This window comes from Topomyia yanbarensis, chromosome 2 (assembly GCF_030247195.1).
Source record: "Topomyia yanbarensis strain Yona2022 chromosome 2, ASM3024719v1, whole genome shotgun sequence".
Classification (NCBI taxonomy): domain Eukaryota; kingdom Metazoa; phylum Arthropoda; class Insecta; order Diptera; family Culicidae; genus Topomyia; species Topomyia yanbarensis.
Window position 1 is genome coordinate 122711849 of NC_080671.1, and position 16764 is coordinate 122728612.

The 16764-nt window shown below is 37.8% G+C and overlaps 1 protein-coding gene across 1 annotated transcript in view; it reads left to right on the plus strand.

The window, feature by feature from the left end:
• The first annotated feature begins 8900 nt into the window (after positions 1 to 8900).
• LOC131680183 (photoreceptor-specific nuclear receptor-like) overlaps positions 8901 to 16764 on the plus strand; it is a 101926-nt gene continuing 94062 nt past the window's right edge. Inside the window, exon 1 of the mRNA XM_058960902.1 lies at positions 8901 to 9627. Within this exon, the coding sequence (XP_058816885.1) occupies positions 9573 to 9627 (55 nt within the window). The 5' untranslated portion in view covers positions 8901 to 9572. The remainder of the gene's footprint in view (positions 9628 to 16764) is intronic.

Sequence of the window (16764 nt, forward strand, 5' to 3'; positions counted from 1 at the left end):
ACTGTCACCAGCATTTCCACCGTCTGCATCAACGTACGGTGTAGGTGACCATGCGGTTGGATCGAACTTCGGGAAAAGACCTTCTACGATAATCTTCATTTTGTCAGCGCACATTTCGACTGGCGTCGATGGATCCTTAACCCTGGCCAGTACGACACCGTAAGCATTGCCCCAGGGGTTAGCGTTTACTTCTCTCCACAGCTCCTTGCTTAGCACTATCTCGCGTTTAAAACTGCCTTTTGGATTTTTTGCTTGGCCTTTCGTTCCACCAAAACGCCGGTGGTGCTTCGGCTCCATTTTCCTCGGCATTGTTACATCAGATGCCTTCTGTACTGTTTCCGACAGCTCATTGACAGTCGGAGTTGGAGTGACGCTGTCTTCATATCTATCTTTCTATATATATAAAAGTAAATTTTTGTATGTATATGACGTATGGACTGCCAAACGGCTTCACCGATTTCCGTCAAAATTTATACATAGCAGGCAGTTTTTCTGGAGCGTTGGAGATTATCTGCACGCCAGTTGGCGCTGCGGAACAAATTTTGTTTTCCTCCTATTTAGTTGAACGTTGCAGCAACGTGCGATGGGTATTAGCTAGTGATTTCTAAATCCGAATAGTCGCACGGACACGTACACAGTTTACACTTCTCGATCAGTGCACCCCTCAGTTCTTTTACGGTCGTTATCTCGTATAGACCCTTGCACTCGATTACGGCTTCCTGCGACAGGGCTCTCACGTTCGCTACGCTGCCCAAAGATTTAACAACGAGCTCGCAAAAATCGGCGTAGAATGTTTTATCGTTCGCTTTGATAATCAGTGCATCGGCCTTTTACCTCTCCCGGGTGTTTCTCGGAAACAAAAGGAAGAAAAGAAGAATTAACACTTCTTCTTTTCTTCCTTTTGTTTCCGTTCTTTCCGCTTCGCCTGCTACCTTCCTACGATGCACTAGCCACGGACTTTCCCAACGTTCCTCGGCTATGGGTTCCCTCCAGTTCGCTCTTCTGCTTTTTGGAGTCCTCTTGCTCCCCCGGCATGACCCCCACTCTTTTCTCCGAGCGAGTATTGTGGTGACTCTTCGGTGTCACCTCAGTTTCTGCCATCGCATGTTCTGCGGCTGCCCTCAGAGCTTTTTCGGTTGATTCAGATTCTCATCAAGAGCGCCTTCTGCTCTCGATCAGCAGCTGTTACGACTGATTTAATACTCGTCACTAGCTATTTTACCTACATTGTGCTTGTCCTACAAGAACTTAAGAACTCCTGACTTCCCAACATGTGAGCTACTCTGGGCGGTGTCTTTACCCGATCTCAGGGTGAACACTCGATTCAGTAACCCCAACTCACGCTGGTTTGCTCGTGGCTTATACTGCACCAAACCGCTGCTGGTACTCGCTGTGGCTACCGGTGCACAGTGGTTTTTTTCGCCAAATCCATGCGATCTATTAATTACGCCTAAATCGTTAGATTTAGGTCAATGATGTCTTCGGAAGAATTTGTGAACAGTACAAGCCCTTTCTTATGGTGTTGTTATTTTGATGAGTAATCTCCTTAAAAGTGAGATACATATAATAATTTTCTTGCATGCGCATATATTAAAGCTATGTCTTCAACCAAGCCCGTACGCAAGGGGAGGATTTTGGGGTTCAAACCCCTACCATGAGAGTTTTGAATTACTTTTGAAAATTTCTTAATTTCCTGATCAGAACTAAAAAATTTATGTTGCGAGCCTTTTCGACACACAATGTCATTTAAGATCGGTTATTCTAGAAACAAGTCTTTGAAGAAAGTCACGGTAAAGATGGACACGTTTCGATATTAAAAACAGTTGTGAGTAGATCAGTTACACAGCACCGGTCGGTCAGCGAGTTAATAATAGCAGCTAAAGAGAAAAAATAACGAACGAATAACACGAACTCGGAGAAAATCGGGAAATTTTATCGTAGGTGATCTCTGCACCAGAGTGGCACAAGAAAACGGGAATCGGCATCGGGAGAAATTTCGTCGCCGGAAAACTCTCAGCACCAGCTGGTAGATAATTTGGAACGAGTATCGCGAATAAGGATAAGAAACTGCAAAGATGATTGTAAAGAGACGTAAGGTTCTATGCTCGACATCTTTGGATCGGTTCGCGTTTCGGCAGATGGCGATATTTGCAATTGACCTGAGCAGGGCAGTTATACCATCAAGGTTGGACAGCAAGCAAGAAACAGCATTAATGTAAAGAATACGAACGATTAACACAAAATTAAGAGAAAAAGAGCACAATCTCTCCTGAAGTAATATCCAACGGTAGTCCGGAAGGATGAGGATTGGCAGGAACAAAAGGCTTAGGTTTAGTCGGTAGGCTCACTACAAACCACCCCAATAAGAATCCGACACTACCATATGCCAGCAGGCGGTAGTGTCTGATCGATAACAGATATTGTTTCAAAATGTTGAACAAAGACACAAGACTAAACCCTCCGGGACTCGGAAAAATCTTCAACGTTTGAGGGTTCCTATACCTTCCTTATATAAGGATGACAAAAACAAAACCCCTGCCTTGAGAATTTTCTGCACACGGACCTATCTTCAGCAAAGTTGTAGAGTAAGTTTTTGCCAACAACTTTGCTGAAGACACAAAGCCTTCATCTTTAACATCTTCAACATTATTGCTGTTTGTTTGTGGATTACCCCTTTAAAGCCAATTCATTACTATAACTTTTAAATATCATTCTGACTAGTTCGGTATGTTACGTAAAAAGGTTTCAATTATCAAAATGGAGACAACGAGAGACAAGTAACCTCTTTTGAGTTTTATAGTGTTTATGCAGCATTTCTAATTGCAACTAGAGTTGGCTGCCCGTTTTTCCCGATTAAGTTATAATTTTTTAAACTTTCACGAATTTTACCAAAAATTACCCAATAACTACCAAGTCGCAAGAGATAGGCTGAGATCTACTCTGAAAAGATATGTATCTTTACAAGACAAATAACTTTCTAGAACATGCTGAAGCTTTATCTACGATATTTAAGAAGTTATGTTGAGAAAATGTTTTTAAGGGTCATTCACGAACAACGGTCAATAACTTCGAGTGTACTATAAATAGAGATTTATGGTCTTCAGCAAAGATTTTCGCAAAAACAAGTTCTTTAATATTTCCGAAAATTTCAACCTATTTTGCACACTTTGAAAAAAAAATTGTGGCAAATATCTCACTGTAACTATATCATCAAAATGGATCTTCATAATGCATCCTAGAAGGTACCATTGCTGTACGCTTTACCGTTTTCCGTTATTAATTTTTCGCACGTTTTGGCGAAAAAAACCTCTATGCGATGGCGTAACCGGTGATTTCTGCAATTCACCGCTCCTTGCAAACCCAATCGCGTCCTTTGCTCTACTTGCCTCTCTAATCACATTTGTTTTTTTAGAAGTCTCCCTGTTGGTGAGTCTCAACTCCGGGTCGCGTTGTACGTAGTCGCCTCTTGTGATTCCATGGTTATCTATGCGAGCAGGGATATCGTGCTAGGGTTGACATCATTCTTCATGGGCAGTAGTGTTCTGAGCCTCGGCGTAAAATCGGGAATGGTCCATCTGAACCTAGTACCATCAACTAAATGGGAACGACCTTTGAACGTACCAGGAGACCTGCCAAGTTTTTGATGAGACGGAGGCAGTCGTGCTATTTAGTAGAACAACACGTCTGTCAGTCCAAAGTCGCCGTCCAATTGGTGATCTGTTTCCTGTCTGTTAACGTTCGCCATGAACAGTAAGCCGTAATCAGGATGCTTCTGGCGTCGATCCTCACGATCGTCACGTTACAAATTTACGCATATTTCATAAGATAAGTTTGCAAAAACGATAAAATCAGATTCTATCACAATTGCACATTATTAAGGTCACTAAGCCGCACATTTTTTCTACAGAAAGTTATTTTCCATCATGAACGGTTTTCATGTTATTGTCATTTTAATACGTCTGTCACGTTACACAATTTTCGCAGTGAGTTTTGATGTTGCCCGACAAAATTGAAAAAGTCTGTTCCGTTGGTCCCCAAATTTGCCTGAACACAATTTTAAGTTGAAGTTTGGAAAACAAGGAAGAGTTTGAAATATAGTTTTCCTGAAGAAAAACTTTGTTTTAGATTTTATGGAGTATTCTCAATGATCTGTCACGTTACAGTTCTATATTTTTATTGAAGCAAGCATATCAAGACAGTCGTGCACAAATCATCCTTGGTCTGGAAACTGAGTATTAACGGGAAATTTCATGTTTATTTTGAAAAACATATTGGTTTTGATGAACAAACGTGAATAACTTATGAAAAGGTCGTATTTTCACGAAGTAACATTTTATGTCGAGAGAAAATCTAAACTATCTTAAAAACATCTGCATTTTGAAGGACAACTTTTAATGAGCTATAAAATCATTTGTCATTATTTTCACCACAATGTAATTATATTTTAAATATTTTTTTTATTTATATTTTAAACGCGTTGTGATTTTCAGAGTTTGGTATTTGTGAGTAACTTATTTAAATATTTTCACTACTAGATTAAAAAAAAAGCAAAATATTTTGGAAAATTTTTCTTAAGAGTATTTTGCTATGAAATATATTTAGTATTAATAGTGCATAACAATTTTTTTTATGACTGGAAATTATTAGGCAATTTAGAAGCATACTAAAAGTCGTTGTGAAAATGCTTTTATGCTAATGACTTCTTAATATTGCAATCTTCTTTTTTTAGGCTTGCGTTAGCAAAAAATCAATGTTTTTGTAATTATATTTTCCAACTTTTTTGTCTTTTCTTTTTGATAAAAATCACCAAAAATATTCACACAAAAGAATTAATTCCCTTGAACTCGCTATCATATAGTTTTGCTTGACAAATGGCGATTTTCGAACAATATATTTTAAAAGTAGCGTATTCAAGATCTCATATGCCCTTTTCAAATATTACTTTTGAATAAAAATTGCATGTTTAACAATGCAAAATCCTTAGTCTTCTATATAAATGAAACCTAAAAAGTTGCATTAGAGTCGAAGATGGTCACCATTTTTGACGTAGTTGAATCAAACTTGATGCAATTGCTTTATAGCAGAAAAAATCTGTCACGTTACCTAAGATCAACTGTGTTTTCTCAAAAATGAATAAATAAATAAAATTTCACAATGCAGTTTCAAAAAGTAGACTCAAAGTAGTAAGAAAAAATGTTGGTTAGACATTGTATGCAAACTGTTGGTGTGGTCCACAAAACTTTTTCGAATTTTTGATCTGTCACGTTACAAGTTATTTGTTTTTCATTACTTGACAATTAAAAATAAGCAGTCTTCCATATTCATCTCAAATTTTCAAGCAATGCCATCCAATTTAAATTAGCCTACAATGGAAAAATGCTGCTACAGGCAAAAAGTTTACAATATGGATTTTGTTTTCCTTTTTATCTCCGTACGGTCTTTTAGTCATTTTCAGGACATGCAGGAAGTATCAACAAACTTTTATAAATTACAGACATGGAATATTTTTCTGGGCTAATAATTCTTTTTTTTTTTAATATTAGAGGATATATACAAATGGAAAAAGTAGTTTGACGCAAAATTTGATAAAAAGTTTTTCCAGTTGCCAGTGGTTACCATTTTCGGAGCCTTGACCATATGCAGGTTGGGCTAGAGTGCTTTGATTGCTAAGATCTTTGATTACTGAAATCTTAACGGAAGCGGCACAGACTCGCTTAGTCAAAGCTGCTTTCGGAATTATGGTTTTTAAGAGGTTTAGCAGAACCCAATCCAAACCACACCATATCCTAGCGAGACTCCCCAACTCGCAGTAGGTCAGGGGGGCGTTAAGCCCTACAATTCCTATCCTTCCTGTCCCTGTTGGCCCCGTATGTGTATGTTGGTGTGTGTGTCTAAAATGTCACTCATTTTTTCAGAGATGGTTGGACCGATTTGCACAAACTTAGTCTCAAATGAATGCTTCACCCATCATCTGCTATTGAATTGATGTAGCTCGAAATTCCGGCTCCGGAGTTATGGGTTGAAGAGTGCAGCCACACAGCAATTTTCCATATAAACTGGTACCACTATGATTCAAAATGATGCAAAACTTATTAAAATCGGTGGAAAATTACATGGATGTGTCAGTCTAGAGCACTAATGATAATACAAAGTCGCTCTGTCCACGTACGACGGATTCTAGGTCCATAAAAGCAGGAACTGAATAATGTTCAAAGGGGGATTAAAGAAAAATTTCAAAATCGAATTTATATTTTTGATGCCAAATGTCGAGATTTTATGTAGTCTCGAAAAAAATTTAGTGGAAATGTACTTTATTGGATTTTAGGACATTTTTGTTTGAAAACCGCCAACCTAATCCCAGCCAAAAAAAAATTTCGACTGTGGTAGGTTTCGGGATTTTGATAGGGTCTCACACCCCCTCCCCATATTTTTTGCATATTTTGCATCTCTAAGATAAGGAAAATGTTCCCAAGAAATAGTTTAGTCGAATTTGAAACGGTTTATCTGCTAGAGCCCATCAAACGGATAATTAATCATATGTTGCTGAAAAAATCGGGTCAAAAAGTTAACTAAATCGGTGACAGATTAAATCGGGGACTTATTAAAACATCACTGTATATTAATTTTTCATTTAGGTCATTTTATCCTATTTTCTAAAAAAAACATCAGAATTTTCATTGCCAATAATATTAAAAGTGGTATTTAACAAACTCTAAAGATAATTATCCGCAAAACTTTTCCAATCTCATTTTCCAGTACACTGTCCGCTATCGTCTAAAAACCACGTTTGGCCACAACATAACATCACGACCAGTGCACATGTATTTGTCTGCACCCCCTTGAAGTGGCAGACGGGCGAGAGAGGGAAAATTTATCTATAGCTTCACATTTGCTCTGTTACTATGTTGCTATTTGCCATTTTGCTACTGCGACCACCCATCACGGGTTGGGGATTGCCGTCGAATTGCCACACTAGCTTTCCTCCTACCTACCATTCGTCTCTTATATACTTAGCCGTTCCTCCCTTCCTTCCTGCTATTTTACATTGTGCATGACTGCCCGTGTTTGGCTCTGTGCACTCTAAAACATTGTGTCTTCTAGCGATGACCGTTCAGTGGATAGTGCCGAATGAAAAGCGAAACTTCCTTCACAGCTGAGAGCAAGTTACTACTGAAGCCGCAGAATCCAAAATGACTGGCTTGGAGCGATATCGTTGTTGTTCAAGAGATATTGTAGAATGAAAGAGAAAATACATAGACAACATGGGTGCACTCAAGAACCGTAATACAGATCACACATTGTTTTCTTTACGAACAGTGGGTCTTTGTTTAATTTGGTCAACTATTCCTCAAAGATTGAAGTTGAAAGTATAACTGCGTGTTTTATTATATAACTATTTAGGTGCTTATTTGTTAGTAGGCTATGGGAGTTTTTGGTCCAAATAAATGTTGTATGTTCAAAGAGTGCATCAAATGGAAATAGTACTATTGAAGGATGTATACAATAAAAATCACATGTATCATTAGAAATAGACGGGTCTTTTTTAACACCCGCATAAAGCCTGCCGAACTTAGGGTATAGTGTCTATTTTCACCCTATTACGGAGGGTACCTCACTAATTCATTATTTACGCGGCCCACAATCGATGGATTGCGTATAAATTGGTATCAACAGAATTGCTACGTTGTTAAGAACCAACCTAATAACACAAATGCCCTGAAAACGATGAAATGCTCGTGTTTGAGCACAACGAAAACTCAAATCGAGTACCCCAATTATCACACTAGCATTTGACCCAATGCGCTGTTCAAAGATAGCAGGCGCTGCTCTAACCAACCAGCTGCTTCAAATGGGTTGGGTGATCATAGAAACATGGCGAAAATAGTCTCATGTAGCCTATATCTTCTTCCCAGATTTTTCAATGCTTCCGATGACTTTATACTAAAACCTTTCTTGGACTGTACTTTAGTGTGCTGAGACTGCATATTGTTTTTAGGAAAGTAGATGGACAATGATGAAAAATGACGTATTCCGTTTGTCTCTAGTGCATTAGGATCGGTTTTTGTAAGCATTTGATAATTTTTTGCGTTATCAATTATAAAAAAATAATCACCCAATGGGAATGAGAATTAAACGAAATAAAAATAAGTCAAATAAGTGGAAAAATTTATATTATAATCGAAGAAATCACCATTTTTGTATCAGTTAAGTTAAAAATAAAATCACAAATAAAAAATTCAAGAAGATATTTCTCTGAAATTTCCGAGTTGAAAATTAGTCCCTCACATGAATCCCACCGTGCAGCTCATTCCGTATCAGTATACATACAATTCAATAGCCGAGCTGCTTCTTGTCTACAGCTCTCACTAGCTCGCACTCTCTGCTCTTCGTTCTCTCGCAGCTCCAGTTGTTTGAGAAACTGCCTTGGATGGTGCTTTCCATGCGACAGATGGGAAATGCCCGTCCGTAGGAAGCATGGATTGGGTAAAGCCATGCCATTTACTCCTCCACGTCCTTTCTGACTTTTCCTACCCGTACCACCCATGACATCACACCCATCGCAATCAGATCAGCAAATGTGTGTTGCGGCCTGACTTTGCCATCGGTGCTGTGTGTGGTGTATGTCGTCGTGAACGGAATCGTCGCCGTCGTCGTCGTCGGTAGTAACGGCAGAAATACGATATGGTGGAATTATTATGCCATTTGGTATATAACATATACCAGAATGAACCTGGAAGCTCGGTGCTCCTATGCCCTCTTGGCGTACGGTCAGAACGAGACGGAAGCTGTACGAGATGAGACAGATTCATACACTCGTCGACAGGGAGGAGGAGTTTGCCGTGGCTTACGGCAAAAGTAAAAAATGTGGAATTTCGACATCAAGTAGGACGAATCATAAAGTCTCCATTGCATGCATTTTCCGCGCGTGTTCTGATCTCCGGGAGATGATGATGGTGATATAGCAGCAACAGTGGCAGAATTTGAGGGTTCCGGTCTCTCCGCGATGACGACGGTGGCAGCAGCAGCGGTTGTTGTTATCGAATTAACGGAGTGATTTTTAGTCACTGATCTGATCGGGACGGGCGCGAATGGAGTGCTTCTGAAGCTCTGCACGGTATCGAATCACTTTGGATCCTTTGATCAATTGTCTTCCGTGGGAACGAAGAGAAATAACACCCATTAAAAGTGTGTGTTGCATGAACGAGCGCAGAGTGCAAAAAAGTGCATTCATTTAGTGTAGTTCGCGAAAAAAAAAACTTGAAACTGTGCGGTTTCAATTTTCGACTAGGACGAACAACGGCAAGTGGTAATTAATCGGATTGATTTGGTGCATCTTTCGCAGGATAAGTTTTTTTTGAGATTCGGAGGCTGGATTGACAGTAGTTTAGCCATCGTGCTGCATTGCATCACATAATTCATCCGGATTAATCTGTTTTAGATCAAACGAACGTGAGCGAATCGGTTGCAAACCATTTGATAGTGCATTTTCAGAGATCAAATGGGATAATCTGGATTCGGAAGTGCTGAATTAGTGAGAAAATAGTGCTGCGTTCTGCGGTTGAAGCGAGTGAATGTTTTCCTTTCGTAACATGGAAGGCTCGACGGTTTTACAAGATACCAAAACAGGTGGGCATTGTTTGAAATCGAATAATTGGCCTACTAGGTTGATATTTAGGGTACTCAAACTGATCTCGATCCACAGCACTAATTAGGCTGTAAAAACTTGGCAATTTATTATCTTCTAAACTCCGATTTATGAGTGAAAACTGATTTGCCAGAGAATAATGCACAGAGAAGTGTTAGGAACAAATCTCGGCAAACATATGATAACGGCTTAAAAGCCAACTGTCAAAACTCCCTTTCAAAGGAAATTCCGGACAAACCGTTACAAAAGAGAAAAGTTTTCTCTTTCATTAACTGCTATGAACTGTGTTTAACCAGTAACGGTTTGTCAGGAATTTGCTTTCAAAGAGAATTTCGACAGTTGGCTTTTAAAGGTAAATTTAAAAAACCTGTTTTAATCCACCTAGAGGTGCAATTGTGCCTTTCTCATTTCTCCAAACTATGATTTAATAGCTGGTTCGTACAATATAACATTATGGAAATGTCTTTCATTACACTTGGTAAGTATATATAAGAGCACGTTTTTGCATTCATCGCGGTATCGGTTTGAATCGGAGTTTTCTATGTGATCGCACTCCACAACCCGTAATTCCGGAGCCGGAAGTCGGATGGAGATGGAATTTAATATCAGTTTCCGGGGACGCAACACCTTTCATTTGAGACTAAGTTGATCAAATCGGTCTAGCCATTTGCGAGAAACCAATATAACCGTTATTCTGAATTTGGATACTTCCGGATCCATCGATGGTGGCCAGTGTGGCCAAAGAGATTTTGAATGACTATTGGTGACCTAGATCTACAAATTCAACAGTTGTGACATTTTGGAAAAAAAAATTCACCTTTTTACATTCATCGCAGAATTCGTTAGAATCGGGATTTGCTGCGTGATCGTATGTATGACCCTGTAATTCAGGAACCAGAACTCGGATCCACACAAAATTCAACAGATGATGGACCTATCATTTAAAATCAAGTGTGTCAAAATCGGTATAGAAAATTCCGAGAAACCGATGTGGACAAATCAACAAATTTTGTTTTGAAACCATACTCTTCAACTCGTTATCCGGAACAAGATGTCGGTTGAAAATGAAATTCAATAACAACCTATGGTAATATTATACCTTTCATTTGAATCTTAGTTCGTAAAAATCGGTTCAGCCATCTCCGAGAAACCGATGTGGACATTTTGTTAACAAATCCGCACATACACACATACATATATACATGCATACATACATACACACATACATACACACAGATATTTTGCGATCTCGGCGAACTGAGTCGAATGGTATATGAGTCTCGGCCCTCCGGGCCTCGGTTAGAAAGTCGGTTTTTGGAGCAATTGCATAACCTTTCTATATGAGAAAGGCAAAAGAATAATATTTAATTAGCTTAATCAGCATGAGTTCAATGTTATCTTCATGTGATTATATTTTTAAATGTTGGTGAAATGGGTTTGAAAGCGGAGGGAATGGGGGGTTAGTAGAGTGGGAGTGGAGGATGCGTCAGAAATCCTTCATCTTATTTCGGTATACGGGGTGGATGAAGGAAATGCGGGCGTGAGGGTACTCAACTGCATATTTTGCCTTCCATTTGAGACATGGTTTGAGAAAATCGGTTCAGTCATCACCGAAGAACCGATGTGACTTTAATTGTGGAATATGCCCGGAATTCCGGACTTCCGGAATCGTCGATAGTGGACAATATATTCAAAGAATGTTTGATTGGCAATCAGTGATCTAGATCTGCGATTAGAAGTAATTTGGTGACAATTTCAATAGTTTTTAGCCTCTGAGGTAATAGGATTGTACCGATTTATATGGGAAATTCCAGTGTATCTTTACTAACACCCCTGTAACTCCGGAAGCAAGAGTCAGAACCGAATGAAATTCAGCAGCAGTCAATGGTATTACTGTCACTCTAATTTGAAATCAAGTTTGTAAAAATCGGTAGAGAATTCGTTGGGGGATGGGTGTGATATTAGCTTAGGAACTTGGCGGGTTCCCCGGGGGCGTCATGAACCGTCATAGGTGGCCAATGTGGTCACAGCTACTTTAATTGATCATTAGTGATCCAGACCCGCAAACTAGAGTAATGTTACATCAATTTTAATGTTTTATATCATTTTAACATCATGGTGGTACCAGTTTATATGGGAATTTGCTGTGTGACCGCACTCTTCAACCCGTAACTCCGGAACCGGAAGTCGGATCAGCTAAAAATTCAATAGCAGCTTATGGGAGCGTTACACCTTTCAGATGAAACTAAGTTTGCGAAAATCGGTTCAGCCATCTCCGAGAAAATTGTGTGAGTTTAAATGACACACACACATACACACACATACATACACACACACATACATACACACCGACATTTGCCGATCTCGACGAACTGAATCGAATGGTGTATGACACTCGGCCCTCTGGGCCTCGGTTAAAAAGTCGATTTTTACAGTGATTGCATAGCCTTTCTTTATATGAGAAAGGCAAAAAAAATCATTTATTATTTTGTTCAAATTTTTAACCGATATTCTAGAAACGATGCACAGTGGCGTAACTATATCAAATCCGTGGATTTTAAGCTTTTTTATGCGATAACAAGTGATGCAAAATGGCTTTTCATGTTTTTAGACAATTTATGACCAAAATATGAAAATATTAAACCTACTTGCAGAGTGATGCAAAGCCGAAAATAAACGAATTCCACTAGCATTACTATTTTTCAATGTAAACGTGTTTTTAGAGTAATCTATCAGTTTGAGGAAACTTCGCATTGACATTTAGTTTATTTTAACTGTTTTCATAAATTAAAACATTTTGTGTCAAGTTCATATGTTTTTTTTTTTTGCTTTTCTGGTTTCCTTATATTAGAAAAAATATTCATGTTTTTGTAAATTCGGTAATAGAAATCTATCCAAGTGATTATCGTATTCAATCAACACTTGCAATCCGGAGACAAGTAACTGGATTGAGAAGATTGCATAATTTGTTTGATGCTTCGCTTACGTTTTCAAGGCAATTTGTGTACGTTACGTTTCATATAGAAAGGTTAGTGGAAGTTATATTTCACACTCTTTTATATGACTATAGTGGTCCTAATAGCTCAATTTGGTTAATAGACGCAATCTAACAAAAATAATATGGGGGACTCAAATCATTCTTGTCATATAAGCTTTAGCTTGAGCTTGTGCGACCACCCCTGGCCGCCACTCCGTTATCAATCTGGACTAGTTGAAGTTGCACAGGGAATAAGTAGATAATTATATTTGGGAGTAGCGAAACATCATTCAATGTGCAACTCCTGGTAATCCTAAATTGTTACGTAAATCGCGGGAGGAAAGTGAAGGAATGGTTAGTCCGATGGTTGCTTTTGCTAGAGGCCGCACTACTGCGCACTCCACAAGTATCACGGGAGAACGATAGTGTGATCGTTTTTTCTGGTCAAGTCTCCCCATTGCGGGGAGACTTGACCAAGGCGTGGGGAGACTTGACCAAGAGAATTTTGAAAAATCATAACAAAAAATAATGACATAAAAAATACTGTAATTATTTTTTCCCCTATTGTCGAGATCCTTTGGTAGCAGTAAAAAATATAAAAGAGTTGCATTTGATAAATTTTGATTTTTTTAAATGCATTTCTTTTTAAGGATTAACTGTACTGCTTGCATTGCATGTTCACACGTCACGAAATCAGTCCTACTATTGCTAACTTTGCTTACAAATTTTAAAATATAACGACTTATGTTTGGGGTGGGATATTTTTATGGCGGGATTAACATGAACAGTAAATAATAAATATTAGGAATTTTGTATCTTTCTTCAGCTGATCGCCACTTGGTCAAGTCTCCCCATAAAATCTTGGTCAAGTCTCCCCAACATTAGTTATTTCGTTCAATTTCATGCGAATTCTAGTAATAACTATTCCAATGTTCCAGTTTCTGTAAAATCATTTCACTGCTTCACAAGGATTAAGATGGTATATTAGTCCTTTAATAGTAACTAGTAGTCGAGTAGATATGTCCATACAAAGTTTGATAAAAAAGTACATCATTTAATGCAAATTTATTAATCACGTAATATTTTCTGCAAGGAAAGGATTTTTTACTCCAAACTTTCAAAATTACCTTAAGGGATCGAAACAAGTATAAAAATATTTTTGAAAAAAAAATTAAGAATCGAATAGAAGACACCATAGCCGAAAATAGAATTTTGCGCTTGGTCAAGTCTCCCCATGTTCCCCTATTCTCTTAAATTTGAACAAAAAACACGACATTTTCAAACAGCTGTAAAAATCGAATGGGATTAATTGGGAATGTTGAGGGGACACTCCAAATAATTTTCTCCTTTTAACTGATTTACCCGACAAGGTACTTTTTTTTACTAACGAATATGTGGAAAATTGAAAAAAGTGAGCACTTTTATAAAACCTACACAAAAATGACAAAGAAAAGCTAAAATTGACCCCAATTGATTGTAGTTGCTGGAGTTTGCTATGAAAAGCACGATTTTGATTTATATATTGACTTCGGGTAATTAGTTTTTGAGCAATCTAAAACATTTAGGAACAATGGCTTTCAAGCTATTAGAATGTGTAAAAAAATTACTGATTTCAAATAATTGCATACAAAAATTATCAAACGAAAACGCTTTTCTTTTTGAGCAAAACGTTAAAGTATGTTTCGAAGAACAATTTAAGCTAATAAACAAAAACAATATTTTTTCTATTTTGGTCAGGATTTGAAGTTTGTTACGCCTCTGTGCGATGGTAGTTCGTAAGTTGGCTTTACTGTAGAAACAACATTTCTATCACTACAGGTTTACATCTTATGCTTTCTTTAAATGGTTGCATGTCATCAAAATGCAATGTTTCTTGTATTTTTTAACCCTTAAGGGCGCAAACCTTTTTTTCCAAATTCACTTAAAACTATTTCACAGTTTTAATACGTTACTATGATAATTTTGATATGGTTTTCGCAATATTGCATTGAAACAACATTGCGCATTTAACGGTTTAATAATAAGAAGCAATAACATATACTTTCAAGTGTATAAAATAGTGAATAATGACGAACCAACAGTCATTGGAAGAAACATTTCTTTATGATATTTATGGTGTGCACCATATCTTCCAAACCAAGTTCGTCGAATTCGGAAAATGTCTGTGTGTGTGCGTATGTATGTATGTATGCGACCAACAAATGCACAACATTACCATAGGCTGATTTTGAATTTCATTCAATTCCGACTTCCGAATGCGGAGTTACGGGTTGAAGAGTGCGACCACACAGAAAATTCACATTTTTACCTTTCTCATATAGAAAGTTTATGCAATCGAAACCCCCCCCCCCCCCCCCCCCTCCCCCAATTAAATTTCCTAGTTCCTCCAGAATAAACTTTCCTAGTGGATCTGAAAAACCAATAAAAATTGGTTCGAAATGATTTTGAGTTTGAAACTACTTCAAAATTGAAACTAATTTAAAATTTCTTAACAAGTTGAAAATTTTTGGCGGGGCCTGGACCCCCCGAATCTTCCTCCTGGTAGGTAGATAGGTAGATTAAAGCAGATTTTTCCTAAGATCGTGACATTCGTCATAAATATTAATTTCGAACGTCATCAGCAAAGCAGCCAACTGTGCGGCTATATCGCTATTACTCGTCAACCGCGTTCTCGATGTATCCTCTCTAGTGCAACGAAAAACATGTAGGCCTAGTGGCAGATCAGTTGTGATGCATTTTTAAGAATCAGCAAAATTAACTGTATTTCTTTCCATCAAAATAGAAATTCATAATGAATTTTGCGCTGCGTATAAGACGTCAAAACCATACAAAAACCAGCCCTACATTCAACAAAACATCAAACAAAGTGGACGATTGTTAAACAATCTTTTCTGCGAGGGAGTGCAAAGTTGATGCAAAAATGGAAATTAAATGCATTTTTTCTAATTTGATGCAAATTTGTTATTCATTCCTAGAGTGATCTGCCTCTACAGACAGGCTCAGTTACGTAAATCAATGTGTTTCAAAATTGCATGATTGAGCATTTTGCGAAATGTTTCATAAAAAGAATTCTTCAAGCCATTCATTTAAACTACAAATCACTCGCTGCTTACACAAAAATCCTGGTTGCCAAAACTAGCAGACAAAATTACTTGGTAAACTGTGTAGCCAAATTTATGGTTTTTCTCTCCGCGTGTCTTTATATTTAAAACATCATCTTTGGCTTCCACCTATTCTGTATTAATCTCCCAAGTATTGTGAAGACTGTTTGACTAAATTGAGAGTCATTGCTTAAAATGGAAACTAAAGCCGCACTCACACGTGTCATAAGTGTGTATTGTTGATAAAATTTGTATGGCGTGTTATAATCGTGCACAAAAAATTTTGCATGCAAATACTGCATCAATTATTGTTAACTTTTATACATATCTTCGGCTGAATTTGGTCTAGAAACCATTGGTGAGAAGGAAATTTTCAAGGAATTTAGAAAAATTGTTATTTTTGGATAAAGTGTTACCAAATATGCTATATTGGCAGTTTAAAACAAAGGCGATTTTCTCGCAATACTTAGGGGAACCCGGGGCTATGCATGTATTAGTACTTCCAAGCATACTATTTAGCTAAACCAAATATTTTTTTCACAAAATCTTAATGAGAATTGACTATTAATTCATCACCATGTGTTGTTAGGCCCCATTCGACACTTCGTTAAAAGTTTAATAATTTCTCCTAATAAAGTTGTAAGAAATAGTGTAAAGGTTGTTTTGTAACCACAGATAATTTGTGTAACATTTTTATTTACCGTGAATAACGTCAGTTTAGTTCTTTTTCGCAAGATGTTTATTTCTTAGTTGGAAGTTACGTGTGCTGCTTACAGCCGGTGTTTGATGAACATTGAGCCGACATTACTGGTGGTCAAAGATAAGTAATTGCTAAAGATTTTAAAGTTGATTTTATGTGCAATAGACGCATTTGTCTTAGAATAACTGGTGACAATGTGATGTTCATAAGTACGCAGCTCGGTTTTTTGAATAGTGAGTACCAAAAACAAGGGTTATAAAAGATGGCTTACATCACATGAGCTCCGTAGCCAATATTTCTCCATTGTAATTTTTCGTAGCAAGCGGCGATCGAACGTGCA